Source organism: Oncorhynchus mykiss, chromosome 3, assembly GCF_057628025.1.
Source record: "Oncorhynchus mykiss isolate SJ-2025 chromosome 3, ASM5762802v1, whole genome shotgun sequence".
Lineage (NCBI taxonomy): Eukaryota > Metazoa > Chordata > Actinopteri > Salmoniformes > Salmonidae > Oncorhynchus > Oncorhynchus mykiss.
In genome coordinates this window covers 24,920,001-24,945,202 of record NC_143024.1, presented here as the reverse complement: position 1 = coordinate 24,945,202, position 25,202 = coordinate 24,920,001, and the positions used below count along the sequence as shown (strand labels likewise).

At 44.5% G+C, this 25,202-nt stretch overlaps 1 protein-coding gene across 2 annotated transcripts in view; it reads left to right on the top strand.

The window, feature by feature from the left end:
• LOC110510231 (basal cell adhesion molecule) overlaps positions 1-22,799 on the top strand; it is a 106,917-nt gene extending 84,118 nt beyond the window's left edge. Inside the window, exons 6-17 of one of the 2 annotated variants that reach the window (XM_036975402.2) lie at positions 1,214-1,396; positions 1,873-1,994; positions 2,175-2,322; positions 2,476-2,591; positions 8,457-8,598; positions 9,231-9,355; positions 9,512-9,653; positions 10,064-10,099; positions 10,669-10,689; positions 11,331-11,472; positions 12,018-12,114; positions 20,351-22,799. In XM_036975402.2, the coding sequence (XP_036831297.2) occupies positions 1,214-1,396; positions 1,873-1,994; positions 2,175-2,322; positions 2,476-2,591; positions 8,457-8,598; positions 9,231-9,355; positions 9,512-9,653; positions 10,064-10,099; positions 10,669-10,689; positions 11,331-11,472; positions 12,018-12,114; positions 20,351-20,353 (1,277 nt within the window). In that variant the 3' untranslated portion in view covers positions 20,354-22,799. The remainder of the gene's footprint in view (positions 1-1,213; positions 1,397-1,872; positions 1,995-2,174; positions 2,323-2,475; positions 2,592-8,456; positions 8,599-9,230; positions 9,356-9,511; positions 9,654-10,063; positions 10,100-10,668; positions 10,690-11,330; positions 11,473-12,017; positions 12,115-20,350) is intronic. The other variant, XM_036975403.2, reaches the window with a different exon arrangement.
• Positions 22,800-25,202: the final 2,403 nt, after the last annotated feature.

Here is a 25,202-nt window from a genome sequence, read left to right as displayed (position 1 = left end):
TTGGAAGAACCATTTGCGACCAAGCTTTAGCTTCCTGACTGATGTCTTGAGATGTTGCTACAATATATCCACATCACTTTCCGTCCTCATGATGTAATCTATTTTGTGAAGTGCACCAGTCCCTCCTGCAGCAAAGCACCCCCACAACATGATGCTGCCACCCCCATGCTTCACGGTTGGGATGGTGTTCTTCGGCTTGCAAGCCTCCCCCTTTTTCCTCAAACATAACAATGGTCATTATGGACAAACAGTTCTATTTTTGTTTCATCAGACCAGAGGACATTTCTCAGAAAAGTACGATCTTTGTCCCGATGTGCAGTTGCAAACCGTAGTCTGGAGGTTTGGAGCAGTGGCTTCCTCCTTGCTGTGCGGCCTATCAGGTTATGTCGATTTTGGACTCGTTTTACTGTGGATATAGATACTTTTGTTCCATGTTTCCTCCAGCATCGTCAAAAGATCCTTTGCTGTTGTTCTGGGATTGATTTGCACTTTTCGCACCAAAGTACGTTCATCTCTAGCAGACAGAACGCATCTCCTTGCTGAGCGGTATGACGGCTGCGTGGTCCCATGGTGTTTATACTTGCGTACTATTGTTTGTACAGATGAACGTGGTACCTTCAGGCATTTGGAAATTTCTCCCAATAATGAACCAGACTTGTGGAAGTCTACAATTTTTTTTCTGAGGTCTTGGCTGATTTCTTTTGATTTTCCCATGATGTCAAGCAAAGAGGCACTGAGTTTGAAGGTAGGCCTTGAAATACATCCACAGGTACACCTCCAATTGACTCAAATTATGTCAATTAGCCTATCAGAAGCTTCTAAAGCCATGACATAATTTTCTGGAATTTTCCAAACTGTTTAAAGGCAGAGTCGACTTAGTGTATGTAAACTTCTGACCCACTGGAATCGTGATACAGTGAATTATAAGTGAAAGAATCTGTAAACAATTTTTGGAACAATTACTTGTGTCATGCACAAAGTAGATAACCAACTTGCCAAAACTATAATTAACAAGAAATGTGTGGTGTGGTTGAAAAACGAGTTTTAATGACTCCAACCTAAGTGCATGTAAACTTCCGACTTCAACTGTAATGTATGTATACTTCAGAGGGAAGTTTATATACAGTTAGGTTGGAGTCATTAGAGTCCCCGGGAATAAATTCTGTCTCATTCCAGTCAGCCCCTTCTGTTCTACCTCTCTCTCCCCCTCCAGAGGTGTACATGGTGCCGTCAGTGGTAAAGGAAGCATCAGGTCTGTTCACCATCACCAGCACCCTGATGATGCAGCCCCAGAAGGCTGACAAGGACAGCGTGTACCACTGCACCGTGGAGTACAGCATGCCCAACGACATGATCAAACAGATCGACTCTGACACCTTCTCCCTCACCCTCAACTGTGAGTGGCTGTCTGTCTGTATCTGTCTCCTCACTCTCTCTCATTCTTACTCCCTCCTACTCTCTCTTTTTCTGTCTCTCTGTCTGTCTGCCTTACACTTTTCTTTCTCTCTGTGCTCTCTGTCCATCATCCACTTCTCATCATGTTATGTCAGAAACTGCAGTCCTGAGATCAGCCTGTCATTCATCACCCTTTTGAACTCTCCCCCTGCCTCTCTCTCTCTCTCTCTCCCCCTCCCTCCCTCCCTCCCTCCCTCCCTCCCTCCCTCCCTCCCTCCCTCCCTCCCTCCCTCCCTCCCTCCCTCCCTCCCTCCCTCCCTCCCTCCCTCCCTCCCTCCCTCCCTCCCTCCCTCCCTCCCTCCCTCCCTCTCCCTATCTCCCTCTCCCTCCCTCCCCCTCTCCCTCTATTTCCCTCTCCCTCCCCCTCTTCCTCTCCCACGCCATCCCTTCCCCTCTCGCTCCCTCGCTCTTATCCAGATCCCTCTGAGACAGCGACCTTTGTCCTGTCGAACACTGAGCCAATCAGAGAGGGTGACGAGGTGAAGATGATGTGTGAGACAGATGGAAACCCTCAGCCTGAGTTTGATTTCTCCAAGGATGTAAGGACCAGCACACATGTACTGCATTTCAGACTATACAACAGTGCAGCTATACACAAACCCTACAGTACTGCCATAGTACAACCTGTTCATCTCTTAAATCATTGAATAATCTCTCTCTCTCTTTCAATCCCCCCTCTCTCCACTCGCTCCCTCTTTCTTAATCTCTCTCATGCTCAGGGGATAAACATTAAGGAAGGAGTTGCAGGGGGACTTTTGACTCTGAAGTCTGTCAAGCGTTCGGATGCTGGGGTGTACAAGTGTATGGCCACCGACTTTGATAACCTGGATGCTGATCTTAATGGAGAAGTCACCCTCTCTGTCCACTGTGAGTATCCATCCATCCTTCGGTCTCCCCTGAGGTGGTACGCTTTTGATCCCAGAACATAATCCATTTGAATGGATTCTCTCTCTCTTCACCACCCTCTTTCTCTCCCTCCTCCCCCTCTTTCTTTGTATCCCTCTTTTCTCTGCCTCTCAGACATTGACCCAATGAGTGTGAGGCCTGCTGGTCCATTGTCGACAATGACTGGAGACATGGTGGAGCTGCAGTGTAAGACCAAGGCCTCAGACTCACACACCGTCCAGTGGAAGAAGGCAAGTCCAGTCCACCTCTCCCTGCTTCCTCCCTGTGTTACTACCAGTCCACCTCTCCCTGCTTCCTCCCTGTGTTACTACCAGTCCACCTCTCCCTGCTTCCTCCCTGTGTTACTACCAGTCCACCTCTCCCTGCTTCCTCCCTGTGTTACTACCAGTCCACCTCTCCCTGCTTCCTCCTTGTGTTACTACCAGTCCACCTCTCCCTGCTTCCTCCCTGTGTTACTACCAGTCCACCTCTCCCTGCTTCCTCCCTGTGTTACTACCAGTCCACCTCTCCCTGCTTCTTCCCTGTGTTACTACCAGTCCACCTCTCCCTGCTTCCTCCCTGTGTTACTACCAGTCCACCTCTCCCTGCTTCCTCCCTGTGTTACTACCAGTCCACCTCTCCCTGCTTCCTCCCTGTGTTACTACCAGTCCACCTCTCCCTGCTTCCTCCCTGTGTTACTACCAGTCCACCTCTCCCTGCTTCCTCCCTGTGTTACTACCAGTCCACCTCTCCCTGCTTCCTCCCTGTGTTACTACCAGTCCACCACTCCCTGCTTCCTCCCTGTGTTACTACCAGTCCACCTCTCCCTGCTTCCTCCCTGTGTTACTACCAGTCCACCTCTCCCTGCTTCCTCCCTGTGTTACTACCAGTCCACCTCTCCCTGCTTCCTCCCTGTGTTACTACCAGTCCACCTCTCCCTGTGTTACTACCAGTCCACCTCTCCCTGCTTCCTCCCTGTTACTACCAGTCCACCTCTCCCTGTGTTACTACCAGTCCACCTCTCCCTACTTCCTCCCTGTGTTACTACCAGTCCACCTCTCCCTGCTTCCTCCCTGTTACTACCAGTCCACCTCTCCCTGTGTTACTACCAGTCCACCTCTCCCTGCTTCCTCCCTGTGTTACTACCAGTCCACCTCTCCCTGCTTCCTCCCTGTGTTACTACCAGTCCACCTCTCCCTGCTTCCTCCCTGTGTTACTACCAGTCCACCTCTCCCTGCTTCCTCCCTGTGTTACTACCAGTCCACCTCTCCCTGCTTCCTCCCTGTGTTACTACCAGTCCACCTCTCCCTGCCCCCTCCCTGTGTTACTACCAGTCCACCTCTCCCTGCTTTAAATCAAATCAAATCAAATTTTATTCGTCACATACACATGGTTAGCAGATGTTAATGCGAGTGTAGCGAAATGCTTGTGCTTCTAGTTCCGACAATGCAGTAATAACCAACAAGTAATCTAGCTAACAATTCCAAAACTACTACCTTATAGACACAAGTGTAAGGGGATAAAGAATATGTACATAAAGATAGATGAATGAGTGATGGTACAGAGCGGCATAGGCAAGATACAGTAGATGGTATTGAGTGCAGTATATACATATGAGATGAGTATGTAAACCAAGTGGCATAGTTAAAGTGGCTAGTGATACATGTATTACATAAAGATGCAGTAGATGATATAGAGTACAGTATATACGTATACATATGAGATGAATAATGTAAGGTATGTAAACATTATATTAGGTAGCATTGTTTAAAGTGGCTAGTGATATACAGTGCCTTGCGAAAGTATTTGGCCCCCTTGAACTTTGCGACCTTTTGCCACATTTCAGGCTTCAAACATAAAGATATAAAACTGTATTTTTTTGTGAAGAATCAACAACAAGTGGGACACAATCATGAAGTGGAACGACATTTATTGGATATTTCAAACTTTTTTAACAAATCAAAAACTGAAAAATTGGGCGTGCAAAATTATTCAGCCCCTTTACTTTCAGTGCAGCAAACTCTCTCCAGAAGTTCAGTGAGGATCTCTGAATGATCCAATGTTGACCTAAATGACTAATGATGATAAATACAATCCACCTGTGTGTAATCAAGTCTCCGTATAAATGCACCTGCACTGTGATAGTCTCAGAGGTCCGTTAAAAGCGCAGAGAGCATCATGAAGAACAAGGAACACACCAGGCAGGTCCGAGATACTGTTGTGAAGAAGTTTAAAGCCGGATTTGGATACAAAAAGATTTCCCAAGCTTTAAACATCCCAAGGAGCACTGTGCAAGCGATAATATTGAAATGGAAGGAGTATCAGACCACTGCAAATCTACCAAGACCTGGCCGTCCCTCTAAACTTTCAGCTCATACAAGGAGAAGACTGATCAGAGATGCAGCCAAGAGGCCCATGATCACTCTGGATGAACTGCAGAGATCTACAGTTGAGGTGGGAGACTCTGTCCATAGGACAACAATCAGTCGTATAATGCACAAATCTGGCCTTTATGGAAGAGTGGCAAGAAGAAAGCCATTTCTTAAAGATATCCATAAAAAGTGTTGTTTAAAGTTTGCCACAAGCCACCTGGGAGACACACCAAACATGTGGAAGAAGGTGCTCTGGTCAGATGAAACCAAAATTGAACTTTTTGGCAACAATGCAAAATGTTATGTTTGGCGTAAAAGCAACACAGCTGAACACACCATCCCCACTGTCAAACATGGTGGTGGCAGCATCATGGTTTGGGCCTGCTTTTCTTCAGCAGGGACAGGGAAGATGGTTAAAATTGATGGGAAGATGGATGGAGCCAAATACAGGACCATTCTGGAAGAAAACCTGATGGAGTCTGCAAAAGACATGAGACTGGGACGGAGATTTGTCTTCCAACAAGACAATGATCCAAAACATAAAGCAAAATCTACAATGGAATGGTTCAAAAATAAACATCCAGGTGTTAGAATGGCCAAGTCAAAGTCCAGACCTGAATCCAATCGAGAATCTGTGGAAAGAACTGAAAACTGCTGTTCACAAATGCTCTCCATCCAACCTCACTGAGCTCGAGCTGTTTTGCGAGGAATGGGGAAAAAATTCAGTTTCTCGATGTGCAAAACTGATAGAGACATACCCCAAGCGACTTACAGCTGTAATCGCAGCAAAAGGTGGCGCTACAAAGTATTAACTTAAGGGGGCTGAATAATTTTGCACGCCCAATTTTTCAATTTTTGATTAGTTAAAAAAGTTTGAAATATCCAATAAATGTCGTTCCACTTCATGATTGTGTCCCACTTGTTGTTGATTCTTCACAAAAAATACAGTTTTATATCTTTATGTTTGAAGCCTGAAATGTGGCAAAAGGTCGCAAAGTTCAAGGGGCCCGAATACTTTCGCAAGGCACTGTATTTTACATAATTTCCCATCAATTCCCATTATTAAAGTGGCTGGAGTTGAGTCAATGTGTTGGCAGCAGCCACTCAATGTTAGTGGGGGCTGTTTAACAGTCTGATGGCCTTGAGATAGAAGCTGTTTTTCAGTCTCTCGGTCCCAGCTTTGATGCACCTGTACTGACCTCGCCTTCTGGATGATAGCGGGGTGAACAGGCAGTGGCTCGGGTGGTTGTTGTCCTTGATGATCTTTATGGCCTTCCTGTGACATCGGGTGGTGTAGGTGTCCTGGAGGGCAGGTAGTTTGCCCCCGGTGATGCGTTGTGCAGACCTCACTACCCTCTGGAGAGCCTTACGGTTGTGGGCGGAGCATTTGCCGTACCAGGCGGTGATACAGCCCGACAGGATGCTCTTGATTGTGCATCTGTAGAAGTTTGTGAGTGCTTTTGGTGACAAGCCGAATTTCTTCAGCCTCCTGAGGTTGAAGAGGCGCTGCTGCGCCTTCTTCACGATGCTGTCTGTGTGGGTGGACCAATTCAGTTTGTCTGTGATGTGTACGCCGAGGAACTTAAAACTTACTACCCTCTCCACTACTTTTCCATCGATGTGGATAGGGGGGTGTTCCCTCTGCTGTTTCCTGAAGTCCACAATCATCTCCTTAGTTTTGTTGACGTTGAGTGTGAGGTTATTTTCCTGACACCACACTCCGAGGGCCCTCACCTCCTCCCTGTAGGCCGTCTCGTCGTTGTTGGTAATCAAGCCTACCACTGTTGTGTCGTCCGCAAACTTGATGATTGAGTTGGAGGCGTGCGTGGCCAAGCAGTCGTGGGTGAACAGGGTGTACAGGAGAGGGCTCAGAATGCACCCTTGTGGGGCCCCAGTGTTGAGGATCAGCGGGGTGGAGATGTTGTTGCCTACCCTCACCACCTGGGGGGGCCCGTCAGGAAGTCCAGTACCCAGTTGCACAGGGCGGGGTCGAGACCCAGGGTCTCGAGCTTGATGACGAGCTTGGAGGGCACTATGGTGTTAAATGCCGAGCTGTAGTCGATGAACAGCAATCTCACATAGGTATTCCTCTTGTCCAGATGGGTTAGGGCAGTGTGCAGTGTGGTTGAGATTGCATCGTCTGTGGACCTATTTGGGCGGTAAGCAAATTGGAGTGGGTCTAGGGTGTCATGTAGGGTGGAGGTGATATGGTCCTTGACTAGTCTCTCAAAGCACTTCATGATGACGGAAGTGAGTGCTATGGGGTGGTAGTCGTTTAGCTCAGTTACCTTAGCTTTCTTGGGAACAGGAACAATGGTGGCCCTCTTGAAGCATGTGGGAACAACAGACTGGGATAGGGATTGATTGAATATGTCCGTAAACACACCAGCCAGCTGGTCTGCGCATGCGCTGAGGGCGCGGCTGGGGATGCCGTCTGGGCCTGCAGCCTTGCGAGGGTTGACACGTTTAAATGTTTTCCTCACGTCGGCTGCAGTGAAGGAGAGTCCGCATGTTTTAGTTGCGGGCCGTGTCAGTGGCACTGTATTGTCCTCAAAGCGGGCAAAAAAGTTATTTAGTCTGCCTGGGAGCAAGACATCCTGGTCCGTGATGGGGCTGGTTTTCTTTTTGTAATCCGTGATTGACTGTAGACCCTGCCACCTACCTCTTGTGTCTGAGCCGTTGAATTGAGATTCTACTTTGTCTCTATACTGACGCTTAGCTTGTTTGATTGCCTTGCGGAGGGAATAGTTACACTGTTTGTATTCGGTCATGTTTGCGGTCACCTTGCCCTGATTAAAAGCAGTGGTTCGCGCTTTCAGTTTCACGCGAATGCTGCCATCAATCCACGGTTTCTGGTTTGGGAATGTTTTAATCGTTGCTATGAGAACGACATCTTCAACGCACGTTCTAATGAACGCGCTCACCGAATCAGCGTATTCGTCAATGTTGTTGTCTGACGCAATAAGAAACATATCCCAGTCCACGTGATGGAAGCAGTCTTGGAGTGTGGAATCAGATTGGTCGGACCAGCGTTGAACAGACCTCAGTGCGGGAGCTTCTTGTTTTAGTTTCTGTCTGTAGGCAGGGATCAACAAAATGGAGTCGTGGTCAGCTTTTCCGAAAGGAGAGCGGGGCAGGGCCTTATATGCGTTGCGGAAGTTAGAATAGCAATGATCCAAGGTTTTTCCAGCCCTGGTTGCACAATCGATATGCTGATACAATTTAGGGAGTCTTGTTTTCAGATTAGCCTTGTTAAAATCCCCAGCTACAATGAATGCAGCCTCCGGATATATGGATTCCAGTTTGCAAAGAGTCAAATATAGTTCGTTCAGAGCCATCGATGTGTCTGCTTGGGGGGGAATATATACGGCTGTGATTATAATCGAAGAGAATTCCCTTGGTAGATAATGCGGTCGACATTTGATTGTGAGGAATTCTAAATCAGGTGAACAGAAGGACTTGAGTTCCTGTATGTTGTACTACCAGTCCACCTCTCCCTGCTTCCTCCCTGTGTTACTACCAGTCCACCTCTCCCTGTGTTACTACCAGTCCACCTCTCCCTGTGTTACTACCAGTCCACCTCTCCCTGTTGTGAACTTGTTACTGGGTAAGGAATGTGGCTGTACTGAGCAGGACTGAGTTTTTGTGAGAAACCGGAGAGGGCATGGAAGAACAAGAGATAAATAATTTGAGTGTGTGTGTGTCCAACTGTCCGCTAACCTCATATCTGTGTGTGTTCAACAGGGCTCCACGGTGCTGTCCCAGACTGGTGTCTTGTCTCTGAAGTCGGTGACATTCGCTGAAGCTGGCGAGTACTCCTGTGTGGGTGCAGTGCCCTCTGTGCTTGGGCTCACCGCCAAGGCCAGCGTCAATCTCACCGTCTCAGGTACACAGAAGCACACACACACACACACACACACACACACACACACACACACACACACACACACACACACACACACACACACACACACACCCACACACACACACACACACACACACACACACACACACACACACACACACACACACACACACACACACACAACCATGTGTTAGTGACCCTGTGGTGGTTCTGAGATTTTTCAGATAGGACTACAGGGCTTGTTAATGTATAAATAGATCATAAGACTCAGATGGAGTAAAGGAAGTGGTGATGGTACAGTATATCATAAGACTCAGATGGAGTAAAGGAAGTGGTGATGGTACAGTATATCATAAGACTCAGATGGAGTAAAGGAAGTGGTGATGGTACAGTATATCATAAGACTCAGATGGAGTAAAGGAAGTGGTGATGGTACAGTATATCATAAGACTCAGATGGAGTAAAGGAAGTTGTGATGGTACAGTATATCTCTTCCTGTGGTGGATTTGAATGATAATTTTATTTCCTGACATTCTCTCTCCCACTTTCTTTCCTATCTATATCTCTCTGCACCTCCCTACCCTCCTCCATCACCCCTCTCTACCTCTCTCCCTCCCCCTCTCTCTCTCTCCTCTCTCCCTCCCTCTCTCTAGGTAAACCTGAGATTGACGCAGCTGTTGATGGAATGGTGGAGAAGGAGGGAGACATGGTGACTCTGTCCTGCTCTGCTCACGGACACCCTGCCCCACAGTTCACCTGGACACCCTCAGGAAAGGAAGTGAGTTTGTGTGTGTGTGTGTGTGCGCGCATGTGTGCATTGTTGACAAATCTTTGTGAAGTTATGTTATGAGCCCTTAGAACAACTCTTCTAATTAATTGTCATCTCTTAACCCATCTTTCTCACCCCCTCCCCCTCTCGCCCCTCCTCTCCCAGTCAGTGTCGGTGAAGGGTAACAAGGTGGTCAGTATGGTCATGCTGGAGGCCAGTGCTGCGGTCCTGATGGACGGGGTCACCTGCGAGGCCAGTAACGACCACGGCGCAGCCTCCCAGGTCTTCAAAGTCACCACCAAACAAGGTCAGTTCGGCCCTCCACTTCTCTTAACGTTCTTATCGCTCTCTCTCTCTCTCTCTCTCTCTCTCTCTCTCTCTCTCTCTCTCTCTCTCTTTCTCTTTCTCTTTCTCTCTCTCTTTCTCTCTCTCTTTCTCTCTCTCTTTCTCTTTCTCTTTCTCTTTCTCTCTCTCTCTCTCTCTCTCTCTCTCTCTCTCTCTCTCTCTCTCTTTCTCTCTCTCTCTCTTTCTCTCTCTCTTTCTCTTTCTCTCTCTCTTTCTCTTTCTCTCTCTCTCTCTCTCTCTCTCTCTCTCTCTCTCTCTCTCTCTCTCTCTCTCTCTCTCTCTCTCACTTTCTTTTTCGTTCTCTGTCCCTCTCCTCCATTGTAGTGTAACAGTAAACTGTAGTCTAACCCGGTTCCTCTCTTCTCCCTGCAGCCGTCGATCCCAATGCAGCCAATGATACAGGCAGAGGTAGACACTTATCCGTCTTCTTCCTCCTCCTTTCCTCCCTGCTGTCAGGACTCTGTGTTGTAAATAGCCTGTAGTACTTCACCCTTCCTCCAAGCACTCTACTGTACTGTACATTGTATATTTCTCTATTACTACTGAACACTGTGGATATTGTATATTGTGTTTAGTTTGTCATCTTTGTATGATGTCTGTCCTATACATCTTTGTATGATGTCTGTCCTATATTCTGTGGATGCTGCGACTTTTCCCTCCCCTGGGGGGGTAATAAAGGATGATATTCTATTCTATCCTCTTCCACTCTCTTCTTTTCTGTCCTCAGCGTGTCTTTGTCACTTCTTTTTCCCACTGCGTTCTTCTCTTTCACTCTTTTTCCTCCCTGTGCTGTGCTTTTCAGTTGCTGTGGGCTTGTGAGTAGTTGTAACTAGAGTATGTGTTGTGGTGGTTGTGTTTGTACACTAGTATGTGTGTTGTTGGTTGTTAGTGGGTGCACATAGTGGTGCGGTGTGTGTTGTTGCTTTGCTATGCAGTGGGTCTGAGGAACTGCCTTTCTTTCAAAATGCTGCTCAAAGGGAACCATGTGCTTAAAACAGGTCTGTACAAATACCTCTGTGTGTATGTGTGTTACATTGTGTGTATGCGATACAGAGAGAGAAAAGGTCTGTTTGTGAAAATGTGTGTGTGTGTGTGTGTGTCTGTGTGTGTGTGTGCGCGTGTGTGCGTGTGCGTGCGCGTGTGTGTGTGTGTGTGTGTGTGTGTGTGTGTGTGTGTGTGTGTGTGTGTGTGCGCGTGCGTGCGTGTGAGTGAGTGAGTGAGTGTGTGTGTATGTGTGCGTGTAGGCCCCCCTCTTAGCCCCACCACACTATTGTCATCTCAATCTCAAAGCTGAACAAACCTCCCCCTCCCCTTTCCTCATCTCCCCTCCACCCATCCAATGTTCTCCTCCCAACACCACCCATCCCATTTCCGCCACTCTACTCCCTCACCTCCCTCTCACCTCTTCCATTACCCACCCCTACCCCGCCACTTCCTCCCCTCTCCTGCCTCCATCGCTGTCCCTCCCTCTTCAACCCTTCTCCCCCTTATCCCTACTCACTTCCCACCCCCTCCTCACCTCTTTCTCCTCTCACCTCACCCCATCCATCCCCTCTAACTTCACTTTCCATCCAACCTCTCCCTTCTCCACCTCTCCCCCCATGCCTTCATCTCTCCCTCCATCTCTCCATGCCTCTAGCTGATAAGCAGCAGGGTGGCTCCAGTGGCGTGGTGATAGCCGTGGTGGTGTGTGTCCTAATGCTGCTGCTGCTGGTGGCACTCCTCTACTTCCTCAACAAGAAGGGCAAGCTGCCCTGCAGCAAGAAGGACAATAAGGAAGTGTGAGTAACAGGAGGGAGGTTAGGGTGGAGGAGAGGAGAGGAGAGGAGGGGAGGGAGGGAGAGCTGAGGAGAGGAGAGAAGGGGAGGGAGGGAGAGCTGAGGAGAGGAGGGGAGGGAGCCAGAGCTGAGGAGAGCAGAGGAGGGGAGGGAGGTTAGGGTCGATGAGAGGAGAGGAGGGGAGGGGAGGGAGGAGGGGTGTTGAAACTGTTTCTAAAGAAAGGCATTGTGATCATTGGAGTACAGACTATCTGTTATCTTTACTGTGCTTTACCTCCCTCTGCTAACCCTCTACCGTTTCTCTCTCCCTCTCCCTCTGCTAACCCTCTTCCTTTTTTCTCTCTGTCTGTCCATGTTCTCTCCTTCTATCAACCTATCCCTCTATCTCTCTCCCTCTGCTAACCCTCTTCCTTTTCTCTCTCTGTCTGTCCATGTTCTCTCCTTCTATCAACCTATCCCTCTCTCCCTCTCTCTCTATGCTACCTCTCTCCCTCTCTCTCTATGCTATCCCTCTCTCTCTCTGCCTCTTCTGTGTGTCTCTCCTGCAGGGAAAGTGGGAATGTGAATAATGACATTGTGGTGGAGATGAAGACAGAAAAGGCCAATGAAGAAGCTGGCCTCCTGAACAAGCCAGCAGCACAGCAGGTCAGAGGGCAGGGGTCACTGGTGGGACGGTAGTGGTAGGAGAAGGGGGGATTGGTTTAAATGTTTATATGCACAGTTCTTACATCAGAATAGGGTGATTCCCTTCTAAACTAGAACAAAACCATTTTCACAAAATTACATCCATAGAAGTGTCCTTAGGAGGAAGGATTGCTGACATGTATTTGACATTTGTATCTTATTGCATAATTGAGACATAATTAATTGAAGTTGGAATGCTTGTGACATTTTGACCTTACCCAGGCCTCCTTTAAGACTCCATGATGTTTCATCTGTAGGTGCTACAAAGTAAAAGTTGGTGTTGTTAGGTTCTAATTCTCAGAGTAAATAACTCAACGGACAATAGATAAGCTTAACCAAGTTTAATTCTTCACAAAGGGTCCATACAGCTGGATTCAGACATCTCATGTTTCCACCATCACAAGTATATTTTCTCCAATTTAGACTCTCCTCCTTCTCTCCAATCCTTACATCTGTTATGGTCCAACAGGAAGAGGGTAATAGGGTAATAAACCATAATTTCTCTCTTCAGGGGATCTGATCTGACCTCAACCCCTCATTCGCCTAATCCACAGATGTCCATCCGTTTCCCCTACAGCAATCATGTGATTGCCTCCCCTCTACTCAGCACATTCCAAAACCATCTGGCTCCTACAGATAACCATTAACTTCTGATGTAAAAACCAGTCTCTTTCACCCCTCATATACTATACTTCTGAGCACAACAATGTTCCAAGTTTAACCCAGAATCGAACAGTCCCCTCTTTGGAACAATAGGTTCCTAATGTTCAATTTACACAAACTTGGAAATTACTTATAAATGGACAATGATAACAAAACATGAACAAAAAAATAAAACATGATTATAAATGAACGAACAACGCTAACAAAACATTCACCGTGAGGTTTACAAACTCAGAGACTTATGGCCTCTGTTCTATGAACACACCATACACAATCCTATTTCCATCTCTCATCACTCAACAGAATGACATTCCAGCTGAAGCAGTTGGCTTCCTCCTTTCCAGCTGAGTTGCTTTTAGTTTCTCCACTTTCTCCTTCTGGTTCCTAAGAGAGTTATAGCATAAGACTTGGAAAGCAACAAAAAGCCACACGAAACATAACAGTATTAACAATGTGTTAAGCTATGCATAATTATATATGCATGACTACAAAAGTCTGAGACCATGATAATTCCCACTCTCTCTTCACCTGACTCTATGCCTCCAGGATACGTTTCTGCTGGATTCCACAAAATTGAAAGCCCTAAAAAGCCTCCTCATGCTTTCGCCCAGTCTTCACCTTTCCCGGCCCTAGGTTCTGAGAGGTGTTCCCAAGCCATGTCATTTTCACTTTGTTCCCCATCTCCTCCATTGCCACCTGATAGGCAAGTGCGTATCCCTAATAAAGGTTCCATCCTCTTAAGGTAACTCAGCACTGTATATGCTTTCACATCAGTGCCCTCAAAATGTTGTTTAGTGTACAATTACCCCAACATCTATCCTCTTTCATATAATGCATTAACCAATAAAGCAGCTAACCCAACCCAACTATGATGTTAAAGTAGCTCCTAGACCCAACCCATCTACATGTGTACAGTGGAATCTAGTCTCTTTCTAGCTCCGCTTCCTCTGTCATGGCGTCTTCAAGTTCACCCATTATGCAGTTGGACCTCACTTCCTGTGAGATCTGTGAACCCACCGAGGAGAGACATGACGATCTTTACCGCTACATGTGCTGTAAGGAGTACTGTGCATAGACCAGACCAACACTGTCCCAACACCCCCTGCCTGGTGTATCTTGATGTACACTCAATCTCCAGAATTCAGCCCGTGCCCTTGGTTATCTCCTGCTTCTCATGTGCTGCTTTCTTCTGAGGATATACACACTGCAACGCATTGGTCATTTCCTGACAACATAGACTCCCCCTTATGGCAAGATCACTAATTTGTGCCATTTGAATAACAGCCCCCGGTACTCCCATCAGTCTCCCGAATCATAACTACATTTTATAAATTATCCAACCCAAATTCAGAATGACAGTCCTTAGTGCTTACTTTGAGTCTAGTAGTTGAATTCCAGCTTCTTAACTTAGCACACATCATCCCTGTTAGAATGTACATTTATAAACGGAACCTTTTATCGCCGGTAATAACTCTTCTCATTACAGCCCCCCTTTGTCCCTATCTTCCTGTCACAAGTGGCCTGGTAATGAAAGATCAGTATCTCAATGCATCCTTAGTCTAAATTGTTTGCAGTGTGTAGTAACTGTGTAGTAACTGTAACTGTCATCTCTATTTAACATTTGTATATTTACTCAAAGACTAGGACCCCAGAGAACTGGCCATTTTCCCTTCGAACCCATGATTCACAGCGTGTTTCAAAAACAACATGTTAAATAAAAAATAAACACATTCAAATAACCAATAAACTTATCTCATGGTAAAATAGAGTAGAAACGGGTATTTCTCATTCATTTTATAATTAAATCCCAAGTGTCTATCATTTCTAGTGAGATTGATCAGGTCTCACCAAAAAGTCAGGATGCAGGGCATTCGACACCATTAAAATATTTCCTCTCCCTTTTCTTTCCCTGTCCTTCCGAAACCATTTCAAAACCTTCCAAACATTTCCATCCTTCTGCATACCCAATTTAAAACTGAAGTGAAAAGACCCCATCCAAAATAAATCCCACGGTATCGATACCACTAAAGCATATTCGTCACCAGTAAATTGTGTGTGCGTGTGATGAACCGTAGGTCAAAAACACACATGAACAGGCCTCACTTATTATCTGGAACTCTGTTTATGGCCTAATCCAGATACTTTTATACTTAAAACTGCCAAATATCACTAACTGCTATCCCCACTACCACAATCTCCGGGGACATTTCTAAGAGAGATAATGAAACCCCCTCTTTTGGAAAAGAAAGTGAACATTTTGTTAACATTCACTATGCTACATTTTAATCAGCAATCCAAAAGTATGAATTATAAACCAAACATGATAATTGTAAATTTCCTGTCCTTACTCCAATCATTAAATGTTTGTTTCAGTCCACCAACGTTTATGTATATTTTATTTAGCATGTACTATTCTCCATAACAACCGCACCACAATGTTCAGGAACTAACCAAATAAAATGAAAAGTTCATTTTAGGTTTAGTAACCCCGTTGCTAATTCCTTGTGACCCCTCCACCCTTTTGTCCATTCTAGAAATCTATTTCAGAATAAGACGACATAAAATGTCTCATAAGGTCCAAAAAAAAAATCAAGGCTTTCTGAGTTTGCAAGGAGCGTTTGGCCAGATAATTTAAATGTGTTACCTTTAGAATCCATTCCCCTGGCATTTTGCCTAGATTCTTCAACATATGTTTTCTTGTGGCAGATTTTGCCAATTTATCATCATAAGTGAAATTTGATCCCTGGCCTCTACTAAAAAGTTAGGTAAGATGTGATCTCATACGTCTTCCTTCACATAGAAACTGTAATCTCTATGATCCACTATCGATCAAACTGAAAAATTCAAATACTTGCATAGCGGCATTCTCTCCGAATGCATAGCGGCATTCCCTCCGAATGCATAGCGGCATTCCCTCCGAATGCGTAGCGGCATTCCCTCCGAATGCATAGCGGCATTCTCTCCGAATGCATAGCGGCATTCCCTCCGAATGCATAGCGACATTCTCTCCGAATGCATAGCGACATTCCCTCCGAATGCATAGCGGCATTCTCTCCGAATGCATAGCGGCATTCTCTCCGAATGCATAGCGGCATTCCCTCCGAATGCATAGCGGCATTCTCTCTGAATGCATAGCGGAATTCCCTCCGAATGCATAGCGGCATTCTCTCCGAATGCATAGCGGCATTCTCTCCGAATGCATAGCGGCATTCCCTCCGAATGCATAGCGACATTCTCTCCGAATGCATAGCGGAATTCCCTCCGAATGCATAGCGGCATTCCCTCCGAATGCATAGCGGCATTCCCTCCGAATGTGGCAGGTTCCATTCCTACTTACACGCAATCTTCCAAAGTCTGATAGTCCCACATCTAAAACAGGGAGCTTTCTCCTTACATTTTGATGTTTTTTCGCTACCTTTCTTTTATTTACCTTGGCCATTGAAACAATAGCTAGTGACTTCCCTGTGGCCCTATTAACCCTGTGGATGTCTGCGAAGTGAGCGGAGTTATATTCAATTCTCAAAACATCCTGCTCTATTTCATCCACTCCCCCCGCAATTACCTTTTTGATCACAGGTTTGAACCTGCCATCAAAGCAGAAGTGCAAATTCTATCGATTCACTCCCGTACCCAGTCTTTCTGTGGCTGAGTACTTCTACTAATTCCGGGTTTATCGGTTTGTATTTTTTGTTGATAGAATGCTGACATCAAGACGCTGGTATATTAAGCTTTTGATTCTGGTTTTGTCTTTTTGCCAAGTCATAATTGCTTCCCTGAATTCTTTATTTGATTTGAATTCTCCGTCAGCAGAGTAATAATGTTGCCCAATTTTATCCAGTTTGCAAAATGTTTCCTATATTCAAGCCGAATTGGTAGAATGCTCGTGCGCTTCTTTCAGCACCTCCATGGCTTTATTAAAATCTTCTAGCTCCATATTACAGGGAGGAATGGGGCCGTTTATCTCTATAGGAATAGTTATTATTCCCAAACCTCTCCTAACTGTGTCTTGGGTATTTTAGATTATAATTAATTGGTCACGGCAATTAATACCTTGTATTAGAACCTATACTATAGCGTCTGCAAATGTATTACTGGAGAATACGGATGACTTAATGTCCTATTCCAATATTGCCTCAAATAGTATTGCCTCACTGTTGTTGATAACCCACATTACCAAGATGATTCACACTTGTCTTCCTATTTCTGCATAATCTGTCATGGTTCACCACCCCAACAGGGCATAAAACGAACCTCTCTTTCAAACACACACTCACACCCTGCACTCTCACAGCCACTAAGACTGGGCTTCCACGCTTCTTACAGGTCTGGCCAATATACCTATTACACTAGGGTTTTACCCTCCACAGGACTACCCTGTTCAGGACTTCCCCTCTCTCTATGAGATTTTACCCTCCACAGATCTATTCTGCTCAGGACATTATCAGATTTACACTCAACAGATCTATCCTGGCAGGGCTTGCAAACTATTACAGACTACAAAGGGAAGCACAGCCGCGAGCTTCCCAGTGACACGAGCCTACCAGGCGAGCTAAATCACTTCTATGCTCGCTTCGAGGCAAGCAACATTGAGGTATGCATGAGAGCATCAGCTGTTCTGGACGACTGTGTGATCACACACTCTGTAGCCGATGTGAGTAAGACTTTTAAACAGGTCAACATACACAAGGCTGCGGGGCCAGACGCATTAGTCACGTTAACCATATCTACATGTACACACTACCTCAATCAGCCTGACTAACCGGTATGTATGTAGCCTCGCTACTTTTATAGCCTCGATACTGTATATAGCCTGTCTTTTTACTGTTGTTTTATTTCTTTACTTACCTATTGTTCACCTAATACCTTTTTTGCACTATTGGTTAGAGCCTGTAAGTAAGCATTTCACTGTAAGGTACCTGTTGTATTCGGCGCACGTGACAAATAAACTTTGATTTGATTTGATTCTGCTCGGGACTTTATCTTGAAATTTTACCCTCCCCTGGTACTATCCTGCTCGGGACTTATGAGACTTACCCTAAACTTTATGGTACTAGCATATACCACAAAGCTACGACCAGTAGTTAGTTACACAATGGGCCTACCGAATTAAACTCATGCTCTCCAGGTCCGTATCCCATAATTGTTCAGCCTACGATTCTCATCTCTCCAAGATGTCAAAATGAGTGGAAACAGGTGTAGGAACTGTGCCTACCTTATTTGTTGCCAGCTCCTGCTCCACTGATCTGTACTCTTTGGTTTGACTACAAATCGTGGTGAATCCTGCCGACAATGCCAACGGTTAGGTTTTAATTCTCAGAGTAAATAACTCAACGGACACTAGATAAGCTTAAACAAGTTTAATTCTTCCCGAAGGGTTGATAGAGCTGCATTCAGACATCACATGTTTTCACCATCACAAGTATATATACTCCAATTTAGACACTCCTCCTTCTCTCCAATCCTTACATATTTTATGGTTTGATAGGAAGAGGGTAATAGGGTAATAAACCATAACTTCGCTCTTCAAGGGATCTGACCTGACCTCAACCCCTCATTCGCCTAATCCACAGATGTCCATCCGTTTCCTCTACAGCAATCATGTGACTTCCTCCCTTCCACACTGGCTCCTACAGATAACCATTAACTTCTGATGTAAAAAACATTCTCTTTCACCCCTCATATACTATACTTCTGAGTGCAACAATGTTCCAAGTTTAACCCAGAATCGAACAGTGTCATTAAAGCTTTACCCCTTGTTCTGTAATATGAGTAGTATTCTTATTTCAATAGCAATTTTCTTACATTCATTTATTTATATACAAAAATATGAACATGGATATTGAAATATACAAATATCCCAACTCTAAAAGTAACAGAGATCCCACTCTAGAACTTTAATATGCTGTAGATTCTATTATGTTCAATTTGAACAATGTACCAAATCTTTAAAAAATATATATATATTTTCCATAGTCATGTTTGTATTTTTCAATATTCATACATTTTTGTAAGAAATGTGTTATGAAAAAAAAATTGCTCTTTGTAATACAGAGCATGCGGTAAAGCTTTATATGACACCAACTTGAGCTTTTTACACCTACAAATGAAACATTATGGAGTCTTAAAAGAGGCCTTGGTAAGGCCAAAATGCTTTCAGATACAAATGTCAAATATATGTCAACAATCATTCCTCCAAATGAACCTTCTATGGATTAAATGTTGTGCAATTTTTGTTTTGTTTTAGTTTCATGAGTAATCAATCACCTAATAGCTATTCACGAGGAGAGGAGATCAGGAAACCAAAGCATTGGCCTAGAATAGCATCTGGGTTTGGCTGGAATCATTACAGCTACAGTGTCATCATGAATATGACCTCAGTTATAGACAACCGTTTTTCATAGGAATAACCAGTATAAAAATGAACTGCTTAATGACTTATATCAGGGTTCCCCAACTGGCAGGTGGTTTCTGAGCAAAAAAATAATATATATATATATATATATATATATATATATATATATATATATATATATATATACAGTACCAGTCAAAAGTTTGGACACACCTACTCATTCAAGGGTTTTTCTTTATTTCTACTATTTTCTACATTTGAGAATAATAGTGAAGACATCAAAACTATGAAATAACAAATATGGAATCATGTAGTAACCAAAAAAGTGATAAACAAATCAAAATATATTTTAGATTCTTCAAAGTAGCCACCCTTTGCCTTGATGACAGCTTTGCACACTCTTGACATTCTCTCAACCAACTTCATGAGGTGGTCACCTGGAATGACTTTCAATTAACAGGTGTGCCTTGTTAAAAGTACATTTTGGAATTTCTTTCCTTCTTAATGCATTTGAGCCAATTAGTTGTGTTGTGATAAAGTTGGGGTGGTATATAGAAGATAGCCCTATTTGGTAAAATACCAAGTCCATATTATGGCAAGAACAGCTCAAATAAGCAAAGAGAAACAACAGTCCATTATTACTTTAAGACATGAAGGAAAATTACATTTCGATTTGTTTAACACTTTTTTAGTTACTACATGATTCCATAAGTGTTATTTCATAGATTTGACGTCTTCACTGTTATTCTACAATGTAGAAAATACTAAAAATAAAGAAAAACCCTGGATTGAGTAGGTGTGTCCAGACTTCTGACTGGTACTGTATATATATTTTATTTTTGCGGGGGACAATAAAAGACTGGAAAAACAACAGGAAATCAGCTCCAAGTGATTTCTTAAAAAGACATCTGTTCCCAAGTATTCCCACGCATAATAGAGAGACACGTGATTGTATACAAATGGTTTGAAATTATTATGTTTTAGTCAAACATTATATCTGTTTGGGCTTCTTCAATATGCAGTCTTCAAATGATTTGTAATTACGTTTTGCCCCCCCGACCATCCGCTCAATATAAAATCGGCCCGCGGTTGAATCTAGTTGATGATTCCTGACTTGTATAATATCACATGATGTTGTATTGACTCACAGGATTTACTGGTGCTTTGTGTTGTCTTCCACAGTGAGGAACAGAGGAGAATATGACACAAGAAGACAGAAAGAGAGGGATGAAGGGATGGATGAAAAACGACAGCAGGGCTTGTTTTATTTTTGATAGAGGGAGCAATCGGACTGAGGAAGAAAATACGGTGGAATGGGATGGTGTTTTTGTAGGGATGGGGGTAACCGTGGGGGGGACGGGGACGGGGGGGTATTTAAACATGAGACCTAATACAACTAAATCAACTGACTTCATCATGACATTATCAGAGCATAATCCCTGTCCACCAATCACAACTCTTGGTTGACTCCCATGCAGAATAGAGCTGTACAGTAAACATGTGTCCAATGTGACTCTACCCTTCTCTACCCCAATCCAAACACAAAATGCCATTAAGTCACTGTTTGTTGCAGGAGTGTGTGTGCGTTCGTGTGTGTGTGTGTTTGTGAGTGTGTGCTGTATTGCTTTGTGTATCTGAGCTGTGGGTTGTTCTTCGTTCAGTCACTGTAGAACTGGATGTGTCTGTTCTGTGTGGAGTCTGCATCTAGCCCATTCTGGTGGACATGGGAAAAACACAAACTGTCATGCTAATGTATTCATCCCTACGCTGATTATTGTGTCACTCTGAATTCTATCCCGTAACATAGAGATCGTGCCTACAGTTACGTAAAACTTAAGGACCATATTCTATGCCCAATACAAAGACCAGCAGCATATTAGGCACAATACTTCAGATGTACTTTGTAACAAAACTTTTCGGTCGACCAGGGCAAGCCAGGCCCACTTATACAAGTCAAAAGTCATTCCAGCCTAAATCCACTCCGGCCTTCTGATAATAGCCTATAGTACTGTATATAATTCTAGACTGTTCTAAGGAGGAACTTACCCCTATCTCCCTGTTTGCTTTGGTCCTGGTCAGAGTCCTCTCTTTACAGGATGACATGAAATAGAAGCCTGTGTATCAATTCATTGTTTAGTTTTTCATTTCAAATTGTTATTATGTCTATTCATTTATTCAAATTCCTTTCAGCCGTTACCTTAGCAACTGCCGAGACAATGTCTAACTTCCTGATCCTTTCCTGTGTAAATGTTTTATTTTTCTCAAACCAAAAAGCAACAAAAACGACAAGCTATTGGGTGTACAAATGAGTTTCAAAATGTTAGCCGAAATGTATATTATGTATCAGGTCATTTGTTCTCTTCTTTTTGTTGCTCTGTCTCTGCAAACGGAATACTGTATAACCTGTCAATCAAATGGAGGCTTACTGTATATGTGAGGTGAATCTGAATGAATCTGTGTGTTTACTGTGTTGTTAGAGTCCTGACCCTGCTACAGCTCTCATTGTATTTCATAGCCTACTGTCCTTCTCTGAGCAAAGCCATTTTCAGAAACACAACACTCCCTGTTACGCTCAGCTCACCCAATTATCATCCCCTAGCTTTGGAAAATTGGAGTAATCTGGCAAAATGGGGAACGTTTTTGTCCTCAGTTGACAATCTGAAATCTCTGCCAGCTGCACTACCATTTCCTACAGTACAGATTGGCTTTGCAGGCCGGATGGGTTAGCAACACAGTGAGCACAGATTCACCTGCGAACGTCACAGACACAGGTTAGTTACAGCTTGATGAGGGAGAGAGGGAGGGTAAACAGGGGAGGTGGGAGCGGGTAGAGTCTGGGGGGTGAGGTGGGAGGGGAGAGGGGGTACAGTGTGGGGGTAAAGGTGGGAGGCGAGAGGGCGTACGTGATGTTAATTTTTTTTACCAAAATAAGTTGAAGAGTTATTGAGTGTCCTAGTGGGGGTGTTCCAATGTTTTGGTACGCATGTGGTTTATGTCTCTCCCTGCCTCACACGCTTTTTGATATTACCCATATTGGCAGCACAAAGATATATGATAGCTGGTTGCAGTGTCCTCTATCATTGGTATACACTGGAAAAAAATAGCCTTGTGAACAGGTCACTATAACCACTATTGCTTTTTCTGGGAATCATTTGGTTTTTCCAATGGTGTTTATATGTCTAGTGATTTAATAAATCTATATTTCTATAACTTAATGACTGTTCTGACTCCTGTGAGGTTAGGGGGAGACCAACAGGTGCATACCTTCAACTTTGGAACGCTTGGTTTTATTTGTAACAAAAAAAACATATAAAGTGATATAAAAAAAAGTGTTTTCTTTTCTTTAAAAAAAGGGTGATTCTTGTACTTCAGAACTACTGAGTTGTGACTTGTGATGTTTTGTGGTTTGTCCACTGGTTCTAAGAGAAGAGAGAAAGGTTTGAATTAGGATTCTTGTCTTGTTATACATATGGAACAATGTGAGGTTTTTTTTCTCTTCCTGGTATACTGTATATTTGGTGGTACGCTGTTCTGTTGTGAGCTCTGTACTGTGTTCTTGTGTCTTCTTATTGAACTGTGTAGAATTTATAACAAATGAAAACCTACAAAAAAAACAACCACACTCCCACAATCTCTGTGTGTGTTTTATTTCTTTGGGTCTCTGTGTGTGTTTACTATTAGTGTAGAGGTGTAGGCCAACTCGGCTGGATTCCTTGAGCTCTGGCAGGTTGCCATTGTACTGTGGGCTTCTAGGCTCTCTGGTTCTATCAGCAGGGATGTTGTCTCTAATTCCATCTGCCAAGCATCCATTAGGAAATTACACTGACCTGCAGAAGGGAAAGGATTTGTGTTCAGAACATTAAGAGAGAGAATGAGGAGTGAAGGACTGAGATGAGGTTCTAAAATGTGTGTGTGTGTGTGTGTGTGTGTGTGTGTGTGTGTGTGTGTGTGTGTGTGTGTGTGTGTGTGTGTGTGTGTGTGTGTGTGTGTGTGTGTGTGTGTGTGTGTGTGTGTGTGTGAGCCAATCAACCAATCAATCAAATTGAATTAGCTTTTTTTCTATTTGTCACAAATGCTTTTACTGTAGTTTACAGTGTGTGCGTCCACCTCTAGTGCTTTTTTCTTCAGTATTGTCACCACTGTAATTGTGTATGATCTGTGTAGCCATGCCTACCCTGGCCCTAAGGCTCTAATACTGTCTGAGTTTAGCTACAGTGGCGCTAATCTTATTTAGCCATTTAGCGTTGAGAAATGACAGCCACTGTCCCTAGCTCATAGCCTAACCACTACAGCCACCCCCCCCCCCCCCCCCCACACACACACACACACACACACAGTGCTGGGACACCACTGCCAGAGAAAACTAGAGACGGAGATGATTAAGGATATATAGAATGATAGAGAGACAGACAGAAGAATGGGGAAGGGGGTGGAGGAGAGAGAGAACGGGACAGAGAATGTCATGGATGAGGGAGGGATAGATTGAGGGAGAAATTATGGAAATGGACAGAAGAATCAGGGACTGTCATGAGAGAAAATTAAGGAGAAGAGTGATTGGCCAACAGATAAAGAAGCTGTCTTGTTTAAGGATGTCATAAATTAGCATTGAGTCTGCTGTCTACTCTGTTGCAATCAGTTCAATAAATAAGGAGGGAGGGAGGGAGGGAGGGAGGGAGGGAGGGAGGGAGGGAGGGAGGGAGGGAGGGAGAAGAGGAGGGAGGGAGGGAGGGAGGGAGGGAGGGAGGGAGGGAGGGAGGGAGGGAGGGAGGGAGGGAGGGAGAAGAGGAGGAAGGGAAGGGAGAAACAAATAAAAATAATGAAATTAAAGGGCAGTAAATCTTCTCTTATCTCCTTCACTTCATAGGTTTCATATCCTGTGTGACCTGATTTTGAGTGTGTTTTCTGTTGGTGTGTATACGTGTCAGTAGTGGTGTGTGTTTTCTGTTGGTGTGTATACGTGTCAGTAGTGGTGTGTGTTTTCTGTTGGTGTGTATACGTGTCAGTAGTGGTGTGTGTTTTCTGTTGGTGTGTATACGTGTCAGTAGTGGTGTGTGTTTTCTGTTGGTGTGTATACGTGTCAGTAGTGGTGTGTGTTTTCTGTTGGTGTGTATACGTGTCAGTAGTGGTGTGTGTTTTCTGTTGGTGTGTATACGTGTCAGTAGTGGTGTGTGTTTTCTGTTGGTGTGTATACGTGTCAGTAGTGGTGTGTGTTTTCTGTTGGTGTGTATGCGTGTCAGTAGTGGTGTGTGTTTTCTGTTGGTGTGTATGCGTGTCAGTACTGGTGTGTGTTTGTGTATGTGTAGTAGTGATAGTTCATCTGTGTGTGTGTGTGTGTGTGTGTGTGTGTGTGTGTGTGTGTGTGTGTGTGTGTGTGTGTGTGTGTGTGTGTGTGTGTGTGTGTGTGTGTGTGCGCGCGCGTGCGTGCGTGCGTGCGTGCGTGTGTGTGCATCCAGTCAAGCTGATGCAGTGTCCTTTGATGATCAATTAGACATAAAAGCAGCCTGTGTGTGTTAGTGATGTTCGAGCCTGTAACGACATGCACTCCAGCTACCAGACCTTCATCACTGACATGTATTGACAAGCAAGCCAACAAGCACTCCCCTTTAAGAAGAAAAGTGGCTCCATAACATTAAGCTGTAAGCATGTTTAACAGGTCAGTTTGCTGCTGACAACTGAGCTTCCCCCACTGTCCAACTGCCCCATACTGGGCTCCATCAACTGATCCTCTGCTTCATAACACACGTGACCGCCCTCCATGACAACGTTTCAACCATTTGAGCTACCCAAAAGGTACCAATTGGATAGCTCCATTAGTGACATTTCAAGCTAGCTGTGGAGTGAGCTTATGGTACATTCTTAACTCTGTTACACATGCAACACAAATACATCCAGGGTAAAGGCAGGCCATGACCGGGGCATCCCACACAGGGCTCACCTTAAACAGGTCGAAGAGCGATGAAGGCCCCCTGGGTGTCTGAGTCAGCTGGTCCGTTAACGCTAGAGAAGAGAAGTGAGAGGTGGAAGGGAGGAGCTG